The sequence below is a fragment of the Artemia sp. Qi Xiang Cuo genome, chromosome 21 (assembly GCF_049724085.1).
Source record: "Artemia sp. Qi Xiang Cuo chromosome 21, ASM4972408v1, whole genome shotgun sequence".
Taxonomy (NCBI): Eukaryota; Metazoa; Arthropoda; class Branchiopoda; order Anostraca; family Artemiidae; genus Artemia; species Artemia sp. Qi Xiang Cuo.
Genome location: NC_142814.1, coordinates 12,966,030 through 12,992,292, shown reverse-complemented (window position 1 = coordinate 12,992,292; position 26,263 = coordinate 12,966,030). Strand labels below are relative to the sequence as shown.

At 36.1% G+C, this 26,263-nt stretch overlaps 1 protein-coding gene and 1 pseudogene across 1 annotated transcript in view; both read left to right on the top strand.

Moving 5' to 3' along the window:
• Positions 1 to 26,263, top strand: part of LOC148939253 (uncharacterized) — a 95,840-nt gene that overhangs the window by 32,620 nt on the left and 36,957 nt on the right. Inside the window, exons 7-10 of the mRNA XM_089106620.1 lie at positions 7,254 to 7,391; positions 16,471 to 16,563; positions 18,449 to 18,541; positions 24,170 to 24,262. Coding sequence (XP_088962746.1) covers positions 7,254 to 7,391; positions 16,471 to 16,563; positions 18,449 to 18,541; positions 24,170 to 24,262 — 417 coding nt within the window. The remainder of the gene's footprint in view (positions 1 to 7,253; positions 7,392 to 16,470; positions 16,564 to 18,448; positions 18,542 to 24,169; positions 24,263 to 26,263) is intronic.
• Positions 24,526 to 25,209, top strand: LOC148939254 (derlin-2 pseudogene; annotated as a pseudogene).

Below are 26,263 nucleotides of genomic sequence, written 5' to 3'. Positions count from 1 at the left end.
GTACTAAATAGTACCTTTATGGTACCAAATGCCTCTTTTTTTAGTTTTTACTGTCATTTTCACTTGGTTTTGGAAAATTGGCTCTAACTTTGCCCCCTCCCCCCCCCCTTGGATTTTGACGAAATTACACCACTGGTGAGACTGCCACTCCCCTAAAACCCAAGGAATAAAGTATCGGTTATGGTCGACTGAAGACTGAATCTAACGTATCTGTGCTACCATATATGTAACATTTTTTACTCTGGATGTCTTCCCTGGAAGACATACAAACTTCTTCAGAGAAGTCTGCAAGACTTCTCTGGAAGACGAAGGTTGTTTTGTGCATAAATTCATGCTTGATAAACTTTTATATAGCTTCGGTTTCTTTATGCATTTGAGAGAAGGTAATTTATTAGGAAGTCAATTTAGACCAAGAATATTTTTATTTTGTCAGTTATATTTACATCTGTACTTACTTGTACTTGTACTTGGATCAGGACACAAGCTATTTAGCTCTCCCTGGCGACAGGATCTGGCAGACTGTTGAATTCCACAGATTACGGTCTTGGGTTAATGGGGTGATAATTTCAATCCATTAAGGGTCCCATCTGTGACCATGTCTCTGGAAACTGCCAATCGGCTCGAGGTCAGATTTGACGATGTTAAGCCAAGTTTTGGCTTGTCCTCCATGTCGTTTTCTCCAATTAGGTCCTGGTTTGTAGCGTAAGCTTTGATTTGTTAAAGTCTTCCCTGGTTTTCGGCAAACATGGCCGAACCAGGACAGGCGGCGGTGTCGAATGATAGACGTGGTGTCATACTTCTGGTCACATCGTTGGCGGATGATCGTATTTGGGATTTGGTCACTGAGTCATAACCCCAATATGCTCCTCAGGCATCTGTGTTCAAAAGTGTCGAAGGCGTGTGCCTCGGTGACTTTTAAGGGCCGCTTCTTACAACCGTACAGTAAGACTGACCGGACTAGGGCATTGTAAATAAGAATTTTTGTTTTCCGGTGGATTTCCTTCCTTTTCCATAGCGGCTTCCACAGCTGTGCAAAGACAGCGGAAGCTGATGCAATGCGGCATTAGATTTGTTCACTACATCCGCCGTTAATGTTAATGTATGATCCGAGATACTTGAATTTATTGACTACTTCAATCTGCCTATGGTTAAGGGTTATAGGGGTAGAATATATATCCGGGGCGTTTGACATAGCTTTAGTCTTGTCAATACTAATGTTGAGCCCCACTGGGGCAGCAACTTCGACAGTGACTTTCAGAAGCATTTTCTGGGCTTTGTCAACAGATTTGCCAAGAAGAGTGACATCATCAGCATAATCCAGGTTGGTGGTACTGAAATCAGGGCTAACCTCAACTCCTCCAAAGTTTAGCATTGCTTTTTACATAACCCAATCGACGACAAAATTGAATAGTTCTGGAGAGAGTACACACCCTTGCCTCACACCGAAGTCGATATCGAATAGCGGAGAAAGTTCTCCGTTCACCTTGATGCAACCTCGTGTGTGTTAATAGTAAGCCTGAATCAGTCGTATGATCTTAGGTGGGATCTTAGATCTCTTCCATTGCCATCCAAATTTCTCCCCGGATGACTGAATCGAAGGCCGTAATGAAGTCAATGAAGACAACGACGGTGATTTGTTTATGCTTGGCTGTATGTTAAAAAATATGTCTCAAGGTGAAGGGTAGGCCAATACAGCCCATGCCGGCTCGAAAACCAGTTTGGCTGGGGCGGGTCCTTCGTTGTGGACTCTGTGGAATCGGTTAAACAGAGTCATTACAAAGATCTTTGCCGCAATGCTCACAAATGAGATCCCTCTGTAATTTTTGAATTTAGTATGGTCTCCTTTCTTGAACACAGGCAGTATAACTGAGTCTTGACAGTCCTGGCGAAATCGTCCCTAAGACTAGATTGATCAGAAGAGCATCTGGTAGTTTCTCAGCGAGAATAAGAGCAGCTTTATAGACTTATGCCAGGGTGGAACCTGTGCCTGGTGCCTTGGGATTCCTCAGCTTCTTGATTGCCTCTTTGATCTCATGTATTGAGAGATGGTGAATATTAATGTTGCTGTATGGGGCTTTTTGACTCGGTGGTAGTGAGTTAAAGCTAGGGTTTCTTGGCTGGAGTGCAGTGGCGCTATTATTGAGGGGCGTTTGAGTGGAAGGGATGTTGTGACCGGGGTTCAGCAGCCTCTGGAAGTGGTATTCTTGCAATTATGTCATCTTTTCTTGACAGAAGAGTTCCATCCTCACCTCTCACTCCAGTTGAGATCTTTTTACTTTTCCCACTTGCTTCTTTTAGTAGTTGGTAAAGCTTTCTGGTATCTGAATGACTAGCAGCCTTCTGTATATCTGTTGCCACATTGTCCCAGTAGCATTGTCTGTCACGGCGGGCGGATTTATAGCATTCTTTTTTCAGTGTTTTGAATACTGTGGACTTGGTATTTCCGGTTTGTTGTTTCTGGTTTAATAGCTTGATGGCGTCTTCTGAGATCCACCTCTTCCGCTTCCGATTCGGATACACACAGATTGTCTATGAAATATTTTTCGCATTCGCCTGCAATGAAGGTCCGGGTCGCAGGGCATTTCACTGAACATACGTTCCAGCACCCCACACTGACGGATTGTCAATCTTTCAACTGGTGGTCGGCTAGGTTCACTTTTCGTCTGGGTCGCCGTAGCCTCCAACGCATTGCTTGCCGGGAATGCCGTAGTCAATGTTGATTTTTTAATTCTTTCTGCCATTTCCATCGTTTCATGGGAATATATTTAACCAACGGGTCCCCAATCGGACGGCAGCCCTTCTGCGTGTTAGCTGGCGTCCGCCAAGGTTAGGCTGGCAGGGCCGTTCCCACACTTCTGCCACGGTGGCCACGCAGCTAGATTTCTCCCTGAAGAGCTAGGGACGGAAATCCCGATATTTACATCTGGATATTTATTTCGATATTTATCGATATTTATATCTGGAGATCTCCAGATGTTTACATCTGGAGGTTGTGTAAAATATGTCCCTGCCATAGAACTGGTAGATTCTGGTATAAAAAATCATGATTTGTACCTAGAGCAACCTAAAGCCTTAAAAAAGGCCAAAAGTGTGGTGAGATTCGGTAGCGGAAGGGTGGCTGAACGCCCAGCAGCTTGTGGGAGTTTATTTGAAAGTACCAACAATAGAGATTCTGGAAAAGCTTCTGAAAGAAAAAAAAGGAGCTTTTGACTTGAAGATCTAGCTGCCTACGACTGCTGAAAGAAGTTCAAAGCTGGCTGAAGAATTGCATTGATAAGTAAGAAACGCAGATGGCGCTGGGTCTGATGGTACTCTGTCAATGTGCTCTGAGTAAAAAAAAGTAGCGGCTACTCTTGAAACAACTCAAAAGCAGATAGAGTCAAGAAAATAGTTGCTGATCACATCCCTGTTCCATTAGAAGCCAGTAATAAATGAACAGAATTAGGCAGTGTTTTCTATTTTGTTATTATTTTCAAATCATTTTCTTGTGTCAGCAGCTTGTAGGAGTTTATTTGAAAGTACCAACAATAGAGATTCTGGAAAAGCTTCTGAAAGAAAAAAAAGGAGCTTTTGACTTGAAGATCTAGCTGCCTACGACTGCTGAAAGAAGTTCAAAGCTGGCTGAAGATTTGCATTGATAAGTAAGAAACGCAGATGGCGCTGGGTCTGATGGTACTCTGTCAATGTGCACTGAGTAAAAAAAAGTAGCGGCTACTCTTGAGACAACTCAAAAGCAGATAGAGTCAAGAAAATAGTTGCTGATCACATCCCTGTTCCATTAGAAGCCAGTAATAAATGAACAGAATTAGGCAGTGTTTTCTATTTTTGTTATTATTTTCAAATCATTTTCTTGTGTGGGTTTATGCCTTTGAGACAGATATATTCAAATGTACAAATGAAAAATAAAGGATATTAAGAAAAAAGAGAAAACAAAGAAGCAATTCTAGAAGGACTTGAACATCTCATGAATGCACACATTCTTCCATGACCGTATGACCCTCTAGTGGCCTTTTTTTCAGCTAGTTTAATTCAGTGTCCCATTCGTTTTACGTTATGTTTTTAATTAGCAGACGTCGACGTGAAGTTGATGCTCTATTTATTTCTCCCCTTCAGACTAGTTCCATTTTTGGATGTATTCTGTGCATGGTCTTCTCGAATTGTTTCTGGAACAGAGACTTGGATCTGAGCTGCTCCATAGATAGGTCCTCTTTTTGGATAAAAATAAGTCTCTAAGTCCCTAGTTTTGGCTCTTTAAATCTGGTGGCAGCTCTGCAGTCGTCGTCACAATTGTAATCATAGTTAGAAGAGTCCAGTTGAGAATAAATGTGGTAATAGAATAAAATTTGTTATAGAAGGAATCATAATGCTACCACGGCATGATAAGGCATTGTTGCAAATCGGCGTGAAAATTGAAAGCCTTGAAAATCGGAAAATTGTTGGACACTAAAACAATGGACTTGATGACATCACAGACAAGGGCAGCAAAATTGCTTTGGTGAAATGCTCATCAAATTTTATTGTGATAACTAACTTTTTCTAAAAAACACAATGTTCAATCTTAGAGAGCAAAGGAAAGTCACTTGGAGATCCCCTGATGGCTGCATTTCAAACGCCATTGACTAGCTACTTGTCTGTAAGCAGTGGAATGCATCAGTATTGAACAGAGTTTACATAGCCAGTATTAATCTCAACTCAAACCATGTTATGGTCATGACTGTGCTCTGTATGTGCATTTGGAAGTCCCAGCAGTCTTAAGAAAAGCATTAAAAATTGTTAAACACGCTGATTACGTAACATGTTTTGTTTTAGGACGCTCGTGTTGCAATTCTGAAGCTTTAGTTGAAATAAAACAGTCCGCGTCAAATGTATTCTTGCTATGTTTAGGACACGCTTCCGGCTATAGAAACAATTTCCTGAATATTTTTTGAAGAATACAAAGTCGGAGGAGGTGCCATATATTCAATATTCCTTCAGGGGAAGGGGTCTTGGGTGCTGCTGACACCAGTATCACTTAAATGCCAACTTCGGTTTAAATGAAAGCACCATGTTTGAAAGGTATTTGCTGCGCTGAGTCTTAGGATTGGTATTTGACATTTAAAATCATTTCCTATGTGTATCTTCTACCGATCAAAAATTGAAGGAGGTACAACATATCCATATTTTTTAAGTTGGGGTAGAGGCGAGGAAACACAGGACCGAGATTTATTTGCTCCACTTTGCATACCAAAATTTGTACTGATTAAAGATTTCTTTGATTCATCTATTCGGGCGACCGATTAAACACCATGCGATAATTTATACAATTTCCATATTATGATTTAGGATTTCTCATTTGCTTAGTCTCAGATCATTCAGAACCGTTCCAGAATTATCCATACTAAAATCATAAGTTGAAAAGATGCAATATGGTTGTAAATAAAAATCAGCCCTAGATTGAAAATAGTTTTGGAGTCCTTGAGCTATTTTGAGTCAGTGGCTCAAGTCCCACTGTTCTTCAGAAGTACGTGACGATTTTGTTTTATAAGCTACTTCAATAAATTGGTGCCCTTATTCAGGGGGTTACAATTTTGATCCTAAATTTGGAATTAGGTCTAAAGTTTGAATTTCCCGATCAATTTTAACATGCCAGAGTAGTGCCAGGGTTGTGCTTATTTTATAAGCTTCAGCTAATTTATGATATTATTAATAATATTGCTCCAATGTGTCTTCGTCATATATTTGAAACAGCTGCTGATGTTCAGGGGTATCTAATGAGACAGGTTGGTATGTAAAGAAAGCCGATTAGAGTGTTTGCGAGGTCTGCTTTCTCTGCTCGTCATATTCTTCCGGAACTGTGGTCTCAGACGCCATCTTCTATTAGGGATATTGTTGAAAGGTATGGCTTCCGTGAGCAGTTGAGACACCATTGCCTGCAGGTTTATGACTTTTTTCAAGTAGTTCTATATGTTTTATATATTTTTTTGTTTTGTTGTGAATGGGAACCCGAGTGCACTGATGTAAATTAATGCCTTTTTTGGAATGGCAATGCAAGCCCAGGTTACTGGGCTTTATGCTTTGTTTGATGATTTTTTTTGTGAATAAATTATTTCTCCATTGAGAAAAAAAAATCAATAACAATTAAGTAATAACTTTGATCAAAACCGTACATAATATATATACAGTTTTGTTATAATGTTATATAATATACACTGCATAATATGCTGTTTTGTTCTTTGCTTAAGATTTTCATCCGATCATTAAAGATCCCTGGACGTGGAAACGAATCCAATTTGTTTTAGTATTTCATAAGGGGGAGGAGGTGCCCAGAGGTCTGAGGTCCTCGTTCGTAAAATAATGTACCCTTAATTATCAACTTTGTTGGAAATAAAATGTAGATGGAGAAGGATATTGGAAGCCATTGGGAGAGTATTAGGTTTTTGCTGTTTTATTTTGTGCGCTTATGTTGCATTTTGTTTCTCATATTTGTCATTAGTGGCTTCAAAAACTCCTAAACACCAAATTTTATAAAATGTGTTATTGGGCTGTTATAGACTTCCACGTTGTAAGATCAGTCCCATGCTTGTAATTAACAAACTTGTAAAAATTGTAAAAAAAAATTTGTACGATTATGTTGCATTTTTTTCTCATATTTGTCATTAGTGGCTTCAAAAACCCCTAAACACCAAATTTCATAAAATGTGTTATTGGGCTGTTATAGACTTCCACGTTGTAAGATCAGTCCCGTGCTTGTAATTAACAAACTTGTAAAAAATTGTAAAAAAAAATTCGTATGCTTATGTTGCATTTTTTTGTCATATTTGTCATTAGTGGCTTCAAAAACTCCTAAACACCAAATTTCATAAAATGTGTTATTGGGCTGTTATAGACTTCCACGTTGTAAGATCAGTCCCATGCTTGTAATTAACAAACCCAGAATATGAGATTTTCTAAATGCCTTCTTTATTTTTCCCTTGCCCACCCATATGTAATTTACTGTTGCAGCGTTTATTTCGGTGCGTTTTCTTCTATTGTTGATTCACTGCCTGTTTTACTGTGTGGTTATTGGACGGTTATCAGTCCTTGCATTTGGTAAGAGGCAAATACGAATATTTAATGATAATGCCCGACCCTGTGTTTTTTTGTTTTGTTTTTTTTTTGTTAAAAAGACACCTATTTTATTGAACAAAGTTAATCTGGGTATGCTCTTGCCTCACCTTGCATATATATGTTCACCTCTAGTATCCGAATTAATCACGATCCTTTTTTAAATCTAGGAATCTCCTTGGCTCAAGAATCAAAGTAGAAATGTCAAACGGTAAAACAAGGACTGGTCGTCGCGATAACTACCGTCGTGAGGATGGCCACTCTGGGGATTCTTACAGAGAAGGTCGTAGAGTTACCCGAAGGCAGAGGTCTGTTTAATCTCTTGTTTATACTACGGTTCTGGAACGGTTTTCCGTAATGTAACGGTTTTCTGTAATGCATCGGTTTTCCGCAATGAAACGGTTTTCTGCAATGCAACGGTTTTACGTAATGTAACTGTTTTCTGTAATGCAACGGTTTTCCGTAATGAAATGGTTTTCTGCAATGCAACGGTTTTCCGTTATGTAACGGTTTTCTGTAATGCAATGGTTTTCCGTAATGAAACGGTTTTCTGCAATGCAACGGTTTTCCGTAATGTAACGGTTTTCCGTAATGTAACGGTTTTCTGTAATGCAACGGTTTTCCGTAATGTAACGGTTTTCTGCAATGCAACGGTTTTTCGTAATGTAACGGTTTTCTGTAATGCAACGGTTTTCCTTAATGTAAAGGTTTTCTGTAATGCAACGGTTTTCCGTAATGTAACGGTTTTCTGTAATGCAACGGTTTTCCGCAATGAAACGGTTTTCTGCAATGCAACGGTTTTCCGTATATGCAACAGTTTTCTATATATGTAACAGTTTTCCGTAATTTTTGGAATGCTCGTGGATTTTTAAGTGATCATATTTTTCAGCTGGAATCCTTGTTTTTACATATAAAAAAAAACAGTTTAAATATATGAAAAAAACAAATAAAATCTCTATTCTAAAAGTCTCTATAGACGGGGCGAATTCAGGAAAACAGAAAGAAAAAGGCAAAATGCAAGAAGACTGAAGGATATAATAAAAAGTTATCTGAAAACACTCAATATATTTTGGAAGGACAAGGCCCAGAGCTCTCGGCATACGATCTCACTGTTATATAACTTCGGTAGAAAAGAACCAGCGGAAATATGTATTTAGGTAACAGCCTAAAATTAGAAAGGACAAAAAAAGGCGCCATTACGGCTTAACAAATAATTTTTATGGTCGTTTAGATTTTAATTTTTAATTTTTTTTTTATATAATCTGAAATTTAGAGGTAAATATCCTGCCAACAACTGAAAAGATCCTTTCCCAAATCTTAGTGTGCGTGTAACTCAACCTTCTTGTTTCATAGTGTTTTAACCTTCTTTTTGTTCATGTAAAATATTATAAATTAAAAAAATACCTATATCATTGAAAAAATCAATTATGGCATTAATGTCATGTTAGCTTTATAAAATGAAGCTTGAAAGCAAGTCGTGAACACTAGCATGATTATGTTTTTAGTTCTTTCGAATGAAGTTAAAAATCCTCTCACTGTATATTTGTTTCCTTTTCTACAATGCTAAAATGTTTCATATAAGTCAATAAATCGTTCATTTTGAAAATAGCAATCATCTTCTGGTATTTTTAACTAAAAAATAGTTAATTTTCTGGTATTTTTCTGGTATTTTTAACTAATCATCATCAGCAACTTTCTTCTGGTATTTCACATCTTTAAAATATCCACTTTTACATCCAACATCATCTACCATTCAACATCAATTGTTCAATTCACCAGCAGCTTAATTTATCATGCAACTGGTGCGAAGATTGGTTTTGTATATGACACAGCTTCGTACTCATCTCATTCATCTCATTCTGTTAGAGATTGTCTGAGACATGACAAGAGATATTTTGGCGTTGATAGAGTGCATCCAAAATTACTTATGCTTTTCGGAACATTTATCATCATCTATACGACGTAGGTATTTTTGTATGTTTCACTGTCTAATAAAAGGACTTGTCCCCATTTGAACTTTTATTTGCTCGTGGTCTTTGTCGCAGTGTGACATAGGCGTACGTAGCTTCTTCTCTAGGGGGGTGGCAGCCGATTCTGTGATGAAGGGTGGGGCTGAAGTTATTTTGCCAGTTCACAAAACCTTACATTGCCAACAAGTTCTATCATACCTATGACATCTTTATTAATAAGTAATCACCAAGAATCATAAATCATCAGTAAGCTTCAGCATTAATCAATTTTCATCAACTGCTTTTTAACCATCAACCTTTTTCAACTACTTTTTCAACCATATCTAGTATAAATTTGAAGTTCTAGGGGAGGCAGCTGCCCCCTCTGCCCCCCCTCCGTACGCCCATGCATTGTAGTCTTAGAAAAAATAACTAAGTCGTATATATGGGGATGATTTGACCAAACAAGTATATAACTGTAACATTCAGCAACATTTCATTTACAATTGAAAGAAGAAACAGAAGTGCCACCTTCATTATATTCAACTTATTAATTTATAATGAACCTGGCGCGAAGATTGTATATAACAAAGTTTAGTTCTGCATCTCATTCTGTTAAAGATTGTCTGAGACATGATGAGCAATATTTAGACATTTATAGAGGCATCCAAAACTATTTATGCCTTTTGGAACATTCACCACCATCATCTATGCAAATTAGGGATTTTTGTATCTGTTTCACTGTCTAAAAACACTTATCCCTATTTGAATTTTGATTTGTTTGTCATGGAAAGGCAGTGTGGTCTTCGCATTTATGGGAATGATGTATCCAAAGAAGTGTATAACTGTAAATTCAGCAACATTTCTTTTGCAATTGGAAGAAGAAGAAGGTTGTGCCACCTTCATTAAAAATTCAACTTACGCTTAGGGAATATTAAAGGAGAAAAGTTTGCAACTCAAAGGAGTTTATCTGCTAATGACAATCACTGTTGTATGTAATCGAAATATCCGGAACTTTTTGTATTTGTTTTCGCTGTCTATTAAACGGACTTATCCCTATTTCAACTTTTACTTGTTCACCACCAGCATCATTAGACGCCATCTATACTACTCGTTGGATTAGGCTCCGGAAGATAAAAAAAAAATTTAAGAATAAAAAATTTGGCTATCTTAAAATAAAATATCACTGTTCCTTGCTAAAATAAGCTTTTAAGCTCCAAACGTAAAGTAAAATATGCCCTATAGCATTAAAATAATTAATAAAGCTAGTAAATAATAATAAAAGCCAGCTCGTTTTGACTTTGCGTGTTATTGAAAAATATGCGTTTCTATTATTTATTTTTATAACATCAACGAAAAATAGAAATTAATCTCTATAAGCCAAAGACCACAGCTCATTAGAATGATCAGCTTTTAAGCTCCAAACGTAAGATAAAATACGCTCTATAGCATTAAAACAATTAAAGTCAGCTCGTTTTGACTTTGCGTGCTATTGAAAAATATGTGTATCTTTAATTATTTTTTTTGGCTTAAGTACGGAGTAGTGTCCATCAAAATTGAAAGTAGTTTGAAAGATACTATCAGTAACTTTTTTGTTTCGCTTTCCAAAATGCTAATGCATTGATCGTTCCGCTCACTAATCCAAATCGTAAATTTATAGGATTTAAAACGATATGCGAATTTAACACCTTTAATTTTTTCACTACATTTACTAAATTGTTCCTTGATCACATGCTCAATAAGTGTGCTCCATAGCCTGTTAGACTTCGATGCCTAGCTTTCCTTGTGCAGTCGCCGCTTTTGTAATCTCAAATTTTAACGGGCCCCCGTTTTCATTGGCCGGTTATTTCCATTTTGGTAATATACTCCTTCTGAAGATACTATAGTTTATATAATTAAATGAAGATACCTCCATATAATTAAAGTAATTCCTGGAAAGTAATTCAATATTTTATTTCACTGTATTCTGTTTTATTTTTCAATGTTAGTTTTCAGTAAAGCATAGTTTGTTTTCAGTAAAGCGTGAAGGGCGCATAAGGCTTAAGAACTTTTACGGTTAGGAGGAGGAGGGCGCAGTATCCGGTCTCAATTTTGCAATTATTTTTGTTCGTTTTAAGTTTGACTTGAGTATTCTATTTAATTTCTACTCGTTTTAGGATTTATTTACTCATCTATATCAGTATCTGTTATCTTTATGTTCGAATTATTATTTATTTTAATTTATGTTCATTTTGAGTTTCATTTACTTTTTTATGGTAATTTATGGGTGTTCCAAGTTTGTACTATCATACCACCTTCTTTCTGCTCGTCTAAAGTTTAATATGCCTCTTTAATTTCTTTAAAAAAATTATTTTTTGAAAGGTTTTTTTATTAATTTCCGTTCGTTTTTTATTCCCATAGTTTTATTATTGGACAATATAGATAATATATCTCCAGTTTTTCTGGCTTTTGACTTAAGAATTAATATATCCAATCCTAGTTTTTATTTAGATGACTTTTTAAGTTGTATATGATGATTTAAGCGTTGACTTTGATTGTATTCAACGTGATTGTCGTAGAAATTTTGTTGAATTTGAAGTGAAGGTTTGGTACTGTTCTTGAGCTTAGATTTTGGTTAAACAGTTATTTACTGATATATTTAAAAGAATTTGATATGTTCGGGAGAATATTCAAAATATAACTTATAATTTAAAATGGAATAGGAGAATAAATATAAAACCAGGGTATCATTCAGCTTTCTTTATTTCTGACTCTTTTAACTCTTTGCCTTTGACTTTGATGTGAGCGTTTCCTAGGTGGGGTGTGAAGAAAATATCATTCTGACAACCCGAATGGGCATGAGGTTCTTTGATTTGGTTCAGAATCCCTCTCAACATTCCCTATCAGCTCAAAATAAATATTTTTTTTTTTTTTTTTTTAGAAATTTCACTGGCACACTTTCTTTAACATGGATGTCTTTTGTTGTCTTTTGATTTATTCCAATATCAAACAGTTCGTGGTAACGAACTGTAAGTAAGGAGTGACCCGGCTCAATGATAACCGAAACTGTAGAAAACAGAATTTTGATACCAATAGATACATCAAAAGAATCAGATTTTAATGTTGATTTCAAATATATAAGTTTCATCAAGTTTAGTCCTACCTATCAAAAGTTACGCGCCTGAGAAAATTTGGCTGACTTTGGAAAAAAGGGGGAAAGCCCCTATAAAATCTATAGAACATTGATAAAATACGAGACATAAGAGGCAGCACGATAATGAATCCTAGTTCAGAGGTTTCAAGATGATATCTATCAAAATACGGAATTTTGTATTTTTTGTCAGAAAAAATATCATGAATGTATAGTGATGTGTTTGTTTTGTTTTTTGTTTTGTTTTTCCAAGGGTGATAGTATTGACCCAGTGGTCCTAGAATATCGTGGGAGGGTTCATTCGAACGGAAATTGAAGGTTTTAGCGCCGTTTTTAAGTGACCAAAAAAAATGGAGGACAACTAGACCTCCTCCCACGCTCATTTTTTTCCCAAAGTCACCCGATGAAAATTTTGAGATAGTCATTTTGTTCAGCAAGTTCAAAAATATGGTAACTATGTCTTTTAGGATGACTTAATCCCCCGAAGTCTCCGGGGGAGGGCTGATAGTTATGAACTTCACCCAATGTTAACATATAGTATTGGTTATTGGGAAGTATACAGACGTTTTCAGGGGGATTTTTTGTGGTAGTTGGGGGTGGTTCGGGGGTTATGTGGGAGGATCTTACCATGAAAGAAGTTTTCATGGGAGAAGGGACATTGCTATGAAGGGGGTGGCGGATTTCCCAGCATTATTTAAATAAAGATCAGAAATTATATATAAAAAAACAAGTTTTTTAACTGAAAGTAAGGAGCAACATCAAAACTTAAAACGACAGAAAACATTACGTATATAATTAGGTTCACCCCCTAGTCAATACCCTGCTCTTTAAGCCAAAGATTATTTAGTACTTTCATAAGATCTATTTATTTTAATTAACGACATTTGTGATTAAGGGGTCGTTTTTAAAGAAGTGGAATAAAATTCGAACTTTATCTTAAAGAGCAAGGTATTGACTTGGGGTGAACCCTCTAATATACGTATTAAAAATATAAGAATATAGAGGTTCGTTACGTAAGTTAATTCGTAAGTTACGTATATTTATTACTAATAAAAACGCTCGTAAATAAAATTAAACAGGTTTCGAGAAAGCCATTTAACCAAATAAAAGTAAAATTAATATTCAATTTTTTTTTTAATTATTCATGTATGGTGAGCCAAAATCAAAACCTGCATTAATTAAAAAATTAAATAAAAAAAACAAGTTTTTTTTAACTGAAAGTAAGGAACGAGGTTAAAACTTAAAACGAACAGAAATTATTCCGTATATGAAAGGGGCTTTCCCCTCCTCAACGCCTCGCCCTATACGCTAAAGTTTGACTTTCTCACAACTCTTTTTTTTAACAATGAAAAACTTTAGCATAAAGAGCGAGGCGTTGAGGAGGGGACAGCCCCTTTCATATACGAAATAATTTCTGTTCGTTTTAATTTTTAACGTCATTCCTTACTTTCAGTTAAAAAAACTTTTTTTTTGTTTTTTTTTATTTAATTAATTCCCTGAAAGTTTCAACTATATGTTATTAGCCGGTCATCAGATATTGCAGATACGCCTTTTAGACTACTGGGATACACACAGTGTCTCTTGATTATTTACAGCATCCCCCTCAACGTTTTCTCAAATTATTAACGTAATTCCCTTAACTGTTCTTTAGATATTACACACACCATTTTAACAAGCTGGGTGTACAAAATATCTTAATATTTAGTTCAACAGCTCCTCAAAGTCTCAACTAAATTCCTTTGTCCAAACCTGAGATATGAAAGATCCACCCTTTTGACAACTGGGATGTAAATTGTTGCATTTTGACTAAGTTCAATATCCCCCTTAGTATTCTCTGGAAGTTTCAACAGAAACTATTCCTGGGATATTGCATGAATGCCATTTTGACAATCTGGATGCATATAGGGCCTTTTGATTCTTTTAAACATCCCAGTCAATATTTTCTGAAAGTTTTAACTTAATAAGCTTGGCTGCTTCTTATATATTGTAGCTACGCCCAATGACAATCGGGACGCAAATAGTGTCTTTAAGTTCAACATATCCATCGCATTCTCTAGATAGTGCAACTTAATAGCCGTCCCTAACTCTTATTGATATATTGAAGATATACCGTTTTGACAACCTAGATGCACATGATGTATTTTTATTTTGTTCAACCTTCCCATAGTATATCCGAAAAGTTTCGGCTTAATACCCGTGCCGGCTTCTGAGATCTGTATGCCTAAATGCGCTTTTTTGACAGCTTGGATGCACCTAGTGTTTTGTATTTTAGTGTAACATCCCCCGTTGTAAGCACTTGCAGTCACCGTTACATGTAGCCAAAGTGGAAGTTGTAAGTATTCACAATCACAAGTAGTCGTAGTCACAAAATGCTGCAGTTAGTCACAGTCACAAGTGCTCTCAGTCATAAGTTGTTGCAGTCGCAAGTCACAAGTTGCAGTCGCAAGTTGCAGTGCAGTCGCAAGTCATAGTCGCAAGTAGTCGTGGTCGCATATTGTCGCAGTCGTAGTCACAGTCACAGCCGCAAGTAGAATTAGTCGCAGTCACAAGTAGTCATAGTGTCCATCGCAAGTAGCCCCTGTAGAAGTTTTAAGTAGTCATAGTCGCAATTGGAGTCGTAGTACTAGTAATGGACCTGAAAGTTTCAACTTTTTACCCTCAGCTGTTCCTATGACATTTCTGATACGTCCTTTAGCCAGCGAGCATGCACATAGTGTCTTTAGATTTTGACCAATATTCCCCTCAATGTTTCCTGAAAGCAGTTGCAAGAAATCATTGTTGCAATCACTTGTACTCGCCAATCGCAAGTAGTTGCAGTCGCAGTCACAAGTAGTCGGAGTAGTAATAGCCAAGAAAATTTCAGTTAGCCGTTTTTAAGATATTCCAGATATATTTTTTTGATAACTGGGATGCGCACAGTAAGGTTGAACTTACTCTTAAACATTTCCCAAAGTTTAACTTTAATACCCTTAGCCTTTTAGGACACGCCCAAGATCAAGCTTTCCCCCTTTTCCTGATGATATATCTTGCATGTAAACAGTGGGAAATACTACAATTTCAATCCCTGCCATGGGGATTGTATCACAATTTAGACCTATTAAGTCGTAAAACATGCCTCTTAAGCGTTTGATTTAACTCCGAAATGACTTTCTTTTTTTCTTCATGTCCTATTTTTCTGCACCGGTTTTGCTCCACCCTCAAAATTCCCTCTTCCTATTGTTGCTTTCCAAGACGGGGAAGGAGAAATGGTCCCTGCGGATACCTGGTGCATAGCATCACATGATTCTTTCCATATTGGCGATTGTCTGGGAATTATCAATACTACCAATTGAATAGGTAGATTTACGTTTATTCTGATTAATTAACGCAATTAAAGATCTGACCCCGTAGTGTAGCTCTATTAGACCCTTTTCAATGACTAATTAAACTGATTTTTCCTTTTTTTAGCCTTAATAAATGAGAAATCTCTAATTTTGAGTTTTGTCTTAAAATAGGACTATGATGTGCAAAATAACATTTTAAGACAAAACGAAATGCAATAATGGTTTTGTAAATGCTAGATGGTGCTGATAGTTTACATTCTTTCTCGAGTAGTGGCTGAATCATTAGAATTTCGAAAATCGATGTATTGGTCATCTTCTCATATCTCAGTGTCGTCCGTACCATATTGTTCCACCCAAAGAATAACATTTCGATCTTCTATTGCTATCGTATTTAACTTGTATGCAATAATGCAATAAGCATGTTTGATTGTGTGGTAGATGTCTTTATTCTCCCTTTATATGGGAGATAACCTATGGCCCTAAGGTAGTTAAACTTTGGTTGCGTGCCTTAGGCTACAACCAGACTAATGAGGCGTACCAGCTGGGTATATTCGAGGGACTAAATGTAGATTGTAGAGAGGTTGTCAATAATACAATACTTTTATTCAGTTAACATATACTAGTACAGGGATTGATAATTGCTATATATTCTGCTGGGACTGGTTGTCCCAGGAAGACCACAAGTGTCATAAATCTACAATAATATATAATACAATAGGATACTTAGACACTTACAATAATATAGCAATAATAATATATATAATAATAATAAAATGATCATATACCACTTTACCACAATTGTAGGATCCTTAGATATATTCGCATGCAGAATAAAATCTTCTACGAACCTATTTTTATTTTTTTTTTATTTTTTTTTCGAGACTAATTGAAGAAGTAATTTTAAGACAATGCAAAATGAGAATTCTCATAGTTTCTTTTCTAAATTATTACCGTTTTAAATTGTCTGATGCATGCAAGATTTCAGGTCCAGAACCCCAGTTATGAGATACGAGGAGAACTATAGTCGAAGCCGTGGACATGAAGCTAGTATACCGCCTTATGAAAGAAACTGTTACAGGTCAGCTTATGATTCATTCGAACCATTGTATTCACTCTATGTTTTTGATTTGATTGTTTTATTTGAATAAAAAAAATGTCATGTGAAAGTTAAAAACGACATTAAAGCTTGAAACTTACGGAAATTATCTTTAGAACTAACTTAAGACAATGGAAAATAGAATTATTTTTATTCACTCTTATTCAGTCTTAGTTATTCTATTCACTCTTATGTTAATAAAAATGTCAAGTGAAATTTAAGATCGACAATAAAGCTTTAAACGGAAAGAAATGTTTTAAGAAAAGATTTTTAAGACAGTGTAAGAGGAGAATTCTAATAGAGCCTTGCCTATTTTTTGTCAAACATTAGCTTGAAGATTTTTTCCTTGCCCTTTGCTTTAGCTGTTTGGATATGTCTTGTCACATTTGATGGTCCGGGCTTTTGAACAAAACTTTTATTTCTAAATTTTGATCAGTGTTGGGAAGAGATTATCTATAAAGGGCAAGGGGGCTGGTTGCCCTCAGATCACTTTTCACCGTCTCCCTAAACATGCTCTGAAAGTTTGAACTTTATACCTTCAGCTGTTCCTGTGACATTGCTGATACGTCCTTTTGCCCGCCAGCATGCACATAGTGTCTTTAAATTTTGATCAGTGTTTCCTGAAAGTAGTTGCAAGAAATTGTAGTCGCAGTCGCTTTTAGTTGGCAGTCGCAAGTAGTTGTAGTCGCAGTCACAAGTAGTCGGAGTAGTGGCAGCCAGAAAAGTGTCAAGTTTATTACACTTAGCCGTTCCTAAGATATCTTTTTGATAACTGATAACACAGTATCTTATGATGCTGTCTTTTTGACAACACAGTATCTTCTGTTTTGGTTTAACTTACTCTTAAACATTCTTCAAAGTTTCACTTTAATACCCTTAACCTTTTCGGACACACCCAGGATCAAGCTTTCCCCCTTTTCCTGATGATAAATTTTGGATGCAAATAGGGGGGAAATTGAAAAATTTACTATCCTTTCCTTGGGGGGTGCATCGCATGTTAGACCTATTAAGTTGTAAAACGTGCATAATAAGCGTTTGTTTTAACTCCGAAATTACATATTTTTTTTTATCCTATTTTCCTTCACCAGTTTTGCTCCACACTCAAAGTTCTCTCATCGTATTGTTGCTTTCCAAGACGGGAAAGGAGAAATGGTCACCGCAGATACCTGATGCATAGCATCACATGATTCTTTTCATATTGGCGTTTGACTGGGAGTTATCAATACTACCAGTTAAATACATAGGTTTACGTTTATTCCGGTTAGTTAACGTAACTAAAGATGTAACCCCGTAGTGTAGCTAATATTAGACCCCTTTCAATGACTAATTGAACTGATGTCTCCTTTTTGTTTAACCCAAGTCAGTTGTAATTTGGAGTTTTGTCTTAAAATGGGACTATGATATGGTAAAATAACATTTGAATACAATACAAAATACTTTGATGGTTTTGCAAACGCTAGATGGAGTTGACAGTTTACATACCTTCTCCAGTAGCAGCTGACTTGTCAAGCTTATCGTTCCACCCAAAAAATAAAATTTCGCCTTTCTATTGCTGTCGTATTTAACTTGGATGCAATAATACCATAAGCATGTTCGACTGTAGTATCCATGATATATTATTTCGTCTTGCATGCAGAATAAATCCTCAACGAACCTGTTTTTTAATTTGCCGCGATTACTTGAAGAAGTAATTTTAAGACTATGCAAAATGAGAATTCTTATAGTTTTTTTTTTCTTATACCTTTTTCTTATTACCTTTTTTTCTTATTACCTTTCTATTCTACTTTTTCTATTTCTATTTTATTTCTTTTTATTTCTTTTCTATTTTATTACCATTTTAAATTTTCTTATGCATTTAACATTTCAGATCCAGAACCCCAGTTATGAGATACAAGGAGAACCATAGTCAAAGCCATGGACGTGAAGCTAATATACCACCCTATGGAAGAAACTGTTACAGGTCAGCATGTATTCATTCAAATTATTCTATTCACTTTATGTCAATTAAAAAAAATGTCAAATGAAAATTAAGATCGAAATTAAAGCTTGAAATGGACAGAAATGTTTTAAGAACCGATTTTTAAGACAGTATGAAGAAGAATTCTATTAATTTCTTTCCTATATTTTTGTCAAACATTAGCTTAAGCATATTTTCCATGTCCTTTGCTTTAGCTGTTTGGATATGTCTTGTCACATTTGATGGTCCGGGTTGTTGGACAAAAACTTTTTCTTTTAGTTCAAACGACGTATCATTTTCATCCATTGTAAGTTAAATTCACTATAAAAACTTTCCTCTAGAGACGCTTGATAAGACCCATTTTTAAAAGAATAATTACACGCAGGAAAGAGCCTATGGCTTTTTCTTAACTGGAATGCTTGTGTTATATCATCTTGTAAAATGATGAATGTTTAGCATCATCATGCATATGATGATTTGTTTTAATATTTCACCTACTATTGACTAGAGTTCGTTCTTTACTATAATTTATTTAAAAAAAAAAACTTTCCGAAAAAGAAGTTTTTGAAAGAAAAGCAAAGGCCATATTAAACTCAAAATCAGCAGAAATAAAAAACCTATAATAATTCAAACTAAAAATGACCAAAAATTACTAATGAAGAGTAAATGAAACCAAAAAGGAACAGAAGTTAAATAAGCAATCATAGCAAACTATTATACAATAGGTACTAAAATAAACGAATAAATAAATCTTAAAACAAGTAAAACTTAAATTGAACATGCAAATCAAGCTTAAAACAAACAAAAATCCCTACAAATAAGAGTTTGGGTACTGCCTCATTCCTTAACTGTAAAATTCTAAAACCTACTGTGTCATTGGCGCTTGACTGAAAACTAATTATATTACATGTGATTTGCTGAAAACTATATGATTTACTGAAAACTATATGAGTCAAAACTAAACTAAGTACGAATTATATTACAAATATCGGTGCTTTCCGAAAAAAATGCTATTATTGTTAGTTTTCAGTAAAGTGCCCATGACGTAGTAGGTTTTAGACTTTTATAGTCAGGGAAGGTGGCAGTAGCCGAACTCTTCTTTGTAGTGATTTTTGTTCGTTTAAAGCTTGATCTGCGTATTCAATTTAAATTTTACTTGTTTTGAGATTTATTTATTCATTTATATTAGTACCTGTTGTATGTTTGTTTGCTCAGATTGTTTATTTAGTTTCTGTTCGTTTTGGGTTTCATTTATTCTTTTAATAGTAATTTCTGGTCGTTTTGAGTTTGAATTATTAAAGGTTGTTATTTCTGCTTATCTAGAGTTTAATATGGCCTTTACTTTTCTCTGCAAAACTTCTTTTTTGGATTTTTTTTCAATTAATTTCTGTTCGTTTTTGATTGCCTAAGTTTCAAGACGTATGAAGCAAAAAAACGAGAAGAAAAAATATATAATAAATGAAAAATAAAATAAAAAACCGAAAAAAAACGAGGGTAGTTGTCAGCCAGTGGAACAAAATGAATTGAAAATAAGCAGATATTTCGACAAAGACCTCTGCCAAGTCATTTTCAGTGCTCAGAAAAAATAAAAACGAAAACAAAATCTAACCTTTTAAAAAAAACTTGACGAGATGCGAAAAGACACTTAAAATATATCTAAGTTTCATGTTTTTCAACATTCTCCATTCCCCATAGTAACCAACATCCCCCATTTCAAAATCAATTTTCTTTCAACATCAAAGTATCTAAGTAATAATATATAAAACTAGTATCAAAGTAATAATATCAAAGTAAAACTAAGAATCAAAGTAAGCGAATTATTAAAATAATAAGAAACTTGCATAGTTTACAGCCCTTACCCTGGGGTGGGCAGTGGTGCCGAGTCACGAAAATGTAGTGGAGAGGGGCAAGGATTGTCTTCGATTTTCTCTAATGAAGAAAAAAAAACGAACAACATTGAGCAAATATACCTAAAACAAGGAGTAGAGGCGAGTTCGCTGGTTGCAGGAATCGTCGACTAATCTGTTCGAATCCAGTCTCTTTACCTCCTCTTTTTCAACGGCCATGATCATGAGATTACTGAGTCTGTCATTTCCTGTTGTCGATCACAATCACCCGACTGCTGTCACTAACAAATCAGACCTCCAACTCTCGTCAGCTCGCCGTAAGAACCCTAAGGTGGTTCGGGCACTTAATTCGCATGCCATCAGAAGCACCCGACAGCACACTTTTCAATTTTGATGCCCCTGAACATGGCTGGAAGCGCCCTTGTAGAAGACTGCGGTTCAGATGGAGGGATAGGCTGACCCAGTACCTCTCCATGATCGGAACTGATCTCCAAGAAGCAGTTACGCTTGCGCTGAACCGTTCGAAATGGAGGCCAAGAGTCCCATCTCTCTCTACTCTGGACCACCAGCAGGAGCTCTAAGTCAAGTAAGTCAAGATCCCAGATAATCCTTCACACGTCCTAATGTCGATAAGAATCGTTCATTACTGGAACTGAAAGTAGCAACTAGCTTCATAAGTTTAAGCACCGCAGAATTGGCATTTGGGAGGTCGGATAAAATTCCGATTGCTCAGAGAAGCTCCATTTTTGAAATATTACTTTTTGACAGATACAGAAAGCTGGGATTCTATGGCATAGTCATCAACACCGAGAATCTCTTGATAATGACACATAACTCCTTCCACTTTTGAAATTTCAATGTATCGGAACTTGAAGGGTTGGAGGCTGATATAGCGTCGAGCAGAGGCTTTGTTTCATGAAACGTTGGTCCGTCTCGCTCGTGAATTGGTCTTTTACCTCGAAGTAAAGAAGTTTAACAGAGTTTGATTGAACTGGCTGAATGATATTGCGTTTATCGGTTATTAAGTTTGAAAGGAAGTCTGAGATGAATGGACTGGGCTTGATTTCCCTTGCTTTCATTCCTGGATGTTTTGTAAAGCCAAGAATTTACGTATGTTTTTGCTTGGGTTGTTCCATTTGTTATCGTTTCTCAGCTTTCGGAGAGTCCCGGGTGTCCAAGAAATCACTACAAGAGGCTTATAAATCAGCAAACTTCGGATTGAAGTTGGTCTAATAAACAATTTACAATGACTAACACTTTTTCCCGTATGTGCAAAGCTGAGAGGCAGAGTTGACTTTGTCCAGTAGTCATTTTGCTTCACACGCTGCCTCGCCGTTGGAACTATCAGAGACTGCAGCTCTCGCAGCAGCAATACATTTTTATCTAGCCTTCACTTGGAAATAGAAGAGACTGCGTAAAACCAGGGAGTCTGGAGGGTCCTCTAAAGCTCCAAGACTTTTGCACCACAGAGAAAAATTCAGAAAGTCCGTTGATGTCTTTTTGGCAGTCAGTGAAAATCAAGTTTAATCTGTTGGCGTGACAGTGTACATAAACTGCGTGAGGCACCTTCTCTCTAAACTTCGCTTGAACTCCGTTAAACTCCCCATTCATAACGCATGTGCTGTCATAAGGGAAGGTGTCATAACATCCAAATGCCAGGAACACCGACTCATTTCGTCCACAAAATCCGTCATAACATCGACAAAAAAATCAGTCCGAACCACCAACCGTCACAACCTCCAAAATTAAAAAAAATAGTTTTTTGGGGTTTAGGGGGGGGAAAGCTACCTAAGTTAGATTAGGTTACGTATGCTGATTGCTGAACCCCCCTTATTTGCAAATATATAGCCGAAATTTGTTTCTAAACTATTATATACATATTACTATTATATAAACTTATAAATTTTTTTGGATGTTATGACGTTTGGTGGTTCTGACGGATTTTCCTTTTGGACGTTATGACGTCTGGTGCTTGTGACGGTTGTTCGAAAGGGTAACACCCCCTGGCATAACATTGGGCAATATACAACATCAAATCTACGCCAAGCTTTTTTTATAATTTCACAAATCGAGGTGAACAAGCTTCCTGCGAATAATTTTTGCATGCAATAGCAGCCGATTAGTCGCTCCATTGCTTTTCCATTTGATATGTACCTGGGTAGGATCACTAATTGTTCTTTTTTAGAAACACCGTTTGTCTCGTCAGCAAGAATAGCGTAGTAATCAGCTGATTTTACTTTTGAAATAACGTCTCGGTGCAAGGCATTTCCTATCAGTGTAGTTGCGTCATTTTGGTACTGATGACTGCAATAGTGGCCACATCGGCGCTGTAACTTGGCCTTGAGCTGTGTGTCGCCTTTAGATATTTCCTCCATCAGTGAAACTAAATTACCGCGGTTTTCAGATGTTTTTGATTCATCATGAACCCTCAAAGCAAGACCCTGGCGGTCGAGAAAGTAAATAACGCGAAAAATATACTTCACAAGATCTGTATTTTCTTGGACCTCTTGAGAGCTGGATTGAGTTAAGGCATATACTATAGATCTGGAAGTATTAGTGGTAATTATCTTAAATTCCGTCCATGCTGACATACAGTTCGTTGTCTTTCAGAACCATCATGTTGCCTTTATACAGCAGAACTGTCTTTCCACTTGTGAAATCTTGGCTCAATGAAAGCCCTTTTTCCTGTAGTTTCTATAGCCCTTAAAGCCCCAGTAAAAAAAATGACGTCAAGCAAAACAAAACACAGAATCCAAGTTTTTGGAGTATTCGATCCATTCATAGTTTTAAAGTAATGCACACTGAATGTCCTTCCATTAAAAGTGGAAACTGGATATCTCTCAAGAATAGGTTGAGCTTGTTTGTCGTGACGCGGCGTAGAGATATCTCAGAGGGGCTCTTGACTGCTACTCCGGAAAAAAAATAATAATAACACATTGAAACTTTATGGCCTTTACGCTATAGTGTTGCCTCTGATACTACTTTTTCTGCTGCAGCTATTACTACTTCCACTACTATTACCACCGCTTTGACTTTCACAACTACTGCTACTGGCCAACTACTGCTGCTACTATTGAACTAAATGTTGTTGAGAAAGCAAATTTATAGAATTCCGAAAAATAGTCTGAAACCCTCCAAAAATAGTGCATCTTCGTGGCTGTGACCTTTGTGACTTAACAAAAAAACTGCACCTTCGTGAACATGATGATCTTTATGTTGGCTATGATGTCATATTTTAGTGACTTTGCTGGAGGTTCATTCTTTACTATAAAACTTACTTTACTTCAATAGCTTTCGATCATCAAACCATATAATTTTGTTTACTATGAGCAGTGATTAAGTCTACCTCTGGTCATTCTTAAGACCGAATTTTATACACAGGAAAAAGCCTTCGACTTTTTCTTAGCAGGAACTAGTAAAGAACGAGCTGTTACTGAACCTACGTTTATTTCCTTTAAAGTAAATCCTTTAAAATGAGTCTTTATACAGCTTTCTATGATATTCCAGTGTCCTGCTAGCTGTGGAGATTAAATAAAGATACCTGTTATGCAAAAATAGGGACTTTCACTGTTTGTCAAGCCAGGGGAATGTAGATTTCCTGTTTAAGGTGTTCGGCCACGGCAACGCCTAGGGTGTACTTTTTGTTGATCTGATGCCATTTTCAGGGGATTTCAGGCTATTGTTTTGGTTACTATGGGTCATGTGTGTCCTTTATTAGGTTGCAGCTACCGCTATAACAAAAATTATTACCGTTTTAAATGTTCTTATGCGTCTAATATTTCAGGTCAAGAATCCCAGTTATAAGATACGAGGAGAACTACAGTCAAAGCCGAGGTAGTGAAGCCAATGTGCCCCCCTATGAAAGAAACCGATACAGGTCAGCACATGATTCATTCAAACTATGCTATTCATTCCATGTCAATAAAAAAAATATATCGAGGATGTTAAAAACGACATTAAAGCTTAAATCGGACAGAAATAGTAAGTGAGAAAAATTTTCATTTGACAATAATCTAGGAATAGTAACTAATATTTTGGTTTAGATTAAAGTGAAAAAAGATATAAGGAAGACAAAAGTTTCTTCAAAACTTACATCATGCTTAATAGAGCGTTATACCATCTTAAACTGTTCTAGATAAAATGGCTCAGCAATTAAGGCATGAATACTTATTAATCCCTCCAGTTACTAGGATCTATTTAACAGCTTGTGCGGTAACAGCTTTAGCTCTTGAACTGGAGTTGGTTACTCCTTTTCTGTTGTACTTCAATCCATATTTGATTTTCAGAAAATACCAGATATGGAGAGTGCTCACATCATTCCTGTTTTTTGGGGGAATTGGGTTAAACTTTCTATATAAAACTATGTTCACGTGTGCGTATTTCAAAATGTTGGAAGAAAAATCATTTGCAGGTAGGCCAGCTGATTTTGTGCTCATGCTTTGTTTCGGAGGATTGTTTATTGTCGTCTGCGCAGCGTTCGCAAATTTACCATTTTTAAGTCCTTCTTTAACGATGATGGTCGTTTATGTTTGGTCTAGACGTAATGCATGCGTAAGGATGAACTTTTTGGGACTTTTCCCATTGTCAGCACCCTGTTTCCCTTGGGTTCTTGTTGGCTTTTCTTTATTACATGGAAACAGTGTATTGGGAGATGTGATTGGTATCGCTGCTGGATATGTTTATTTCTTTCTTGAAGATGTTTTTCCGAATCAACCTGGAGGCCTGCGGCTTTTAAAAACACCAAGGTTCTTAGAAACATTCTTAGATCCACCTGAAGAAGAAACTGTTGCGCAGATTCCAGAAGACAGACGTGGAGGTAACTGACTAGGGTGGTGAAACATAATAAGAAAATATTTGTAAATATTAGTATAAACTTTGATGATGGGACTTTGAAATTAATTTTTATGGATTGAGAAAGTAAAAGACTTGAGAATATGAGATTGAATTTAGCTGCAATCTAGTAAAGAATGGACCATGGCCCATAATAGCCGATAGTTTAAAAAGCCGTATTGAAAATGTTTACCTAGCGAGAAAACTATTTCATTTTGGAGCTGATTCAGGAATGTTCAGTGTCATTCCGATTAATCATCAAAAATTATTTCAAATAAAAATTACAGAAATTTGTATAAAGAGCCCAAAACATCCGGAAGATATGCGAGAGTGAGAAGAATAAATACATACTTCACATGGAAACAGTTCGAAACCCTATATAAGATAATTGCAGTCCCGGTATTTATGAATAATAAAACAGCTTTTTTTTACTGTGAAGCCCTATTGTGTCCTTTATTTTATCCTAGGGGTGATTGTTTTGAACCAGTGCCCATCGAATTTTAGGACATTTTTTAACTGGAATGAATATCTTTTAATAACGGGTAAAACTGTTTAAGACAGGGAAACATAAAACAACTTTTTAATACATAAATTATGGTTGCTGCAACCTAAGGACGAAGATCAGCCAATAGTAACCCAAAATTAATTATTTTGGAACCAAATTGGATCAAAATAAAAAGTAAACCATTGGAATATATACAAGCCTGACGCGTGGCAAGTGCCGAGGCCCGAGAGAGGCAAAGTATCAAGAGGCCGAGCTTGACTCGACTCCAATAAAAAAAACTATGTAGCCAATTTCGATGAAAAATAAACAACAATATACACACACATATATATATATATATATATATATATATATATATATATATATATATATATATATATATATATATATATATATATATTATATATCATCAAAAGGCAAGTGAAAGGTAAATAAAAAGTCATCGCAAATGCCGGTCGAAGTGGAAATTGACGTCATTTTGCTGTACATTCAAGTTGGTCTTTACTGGAGCTGAGCGTAACTCAAGAAATGTGAACTTCTTTT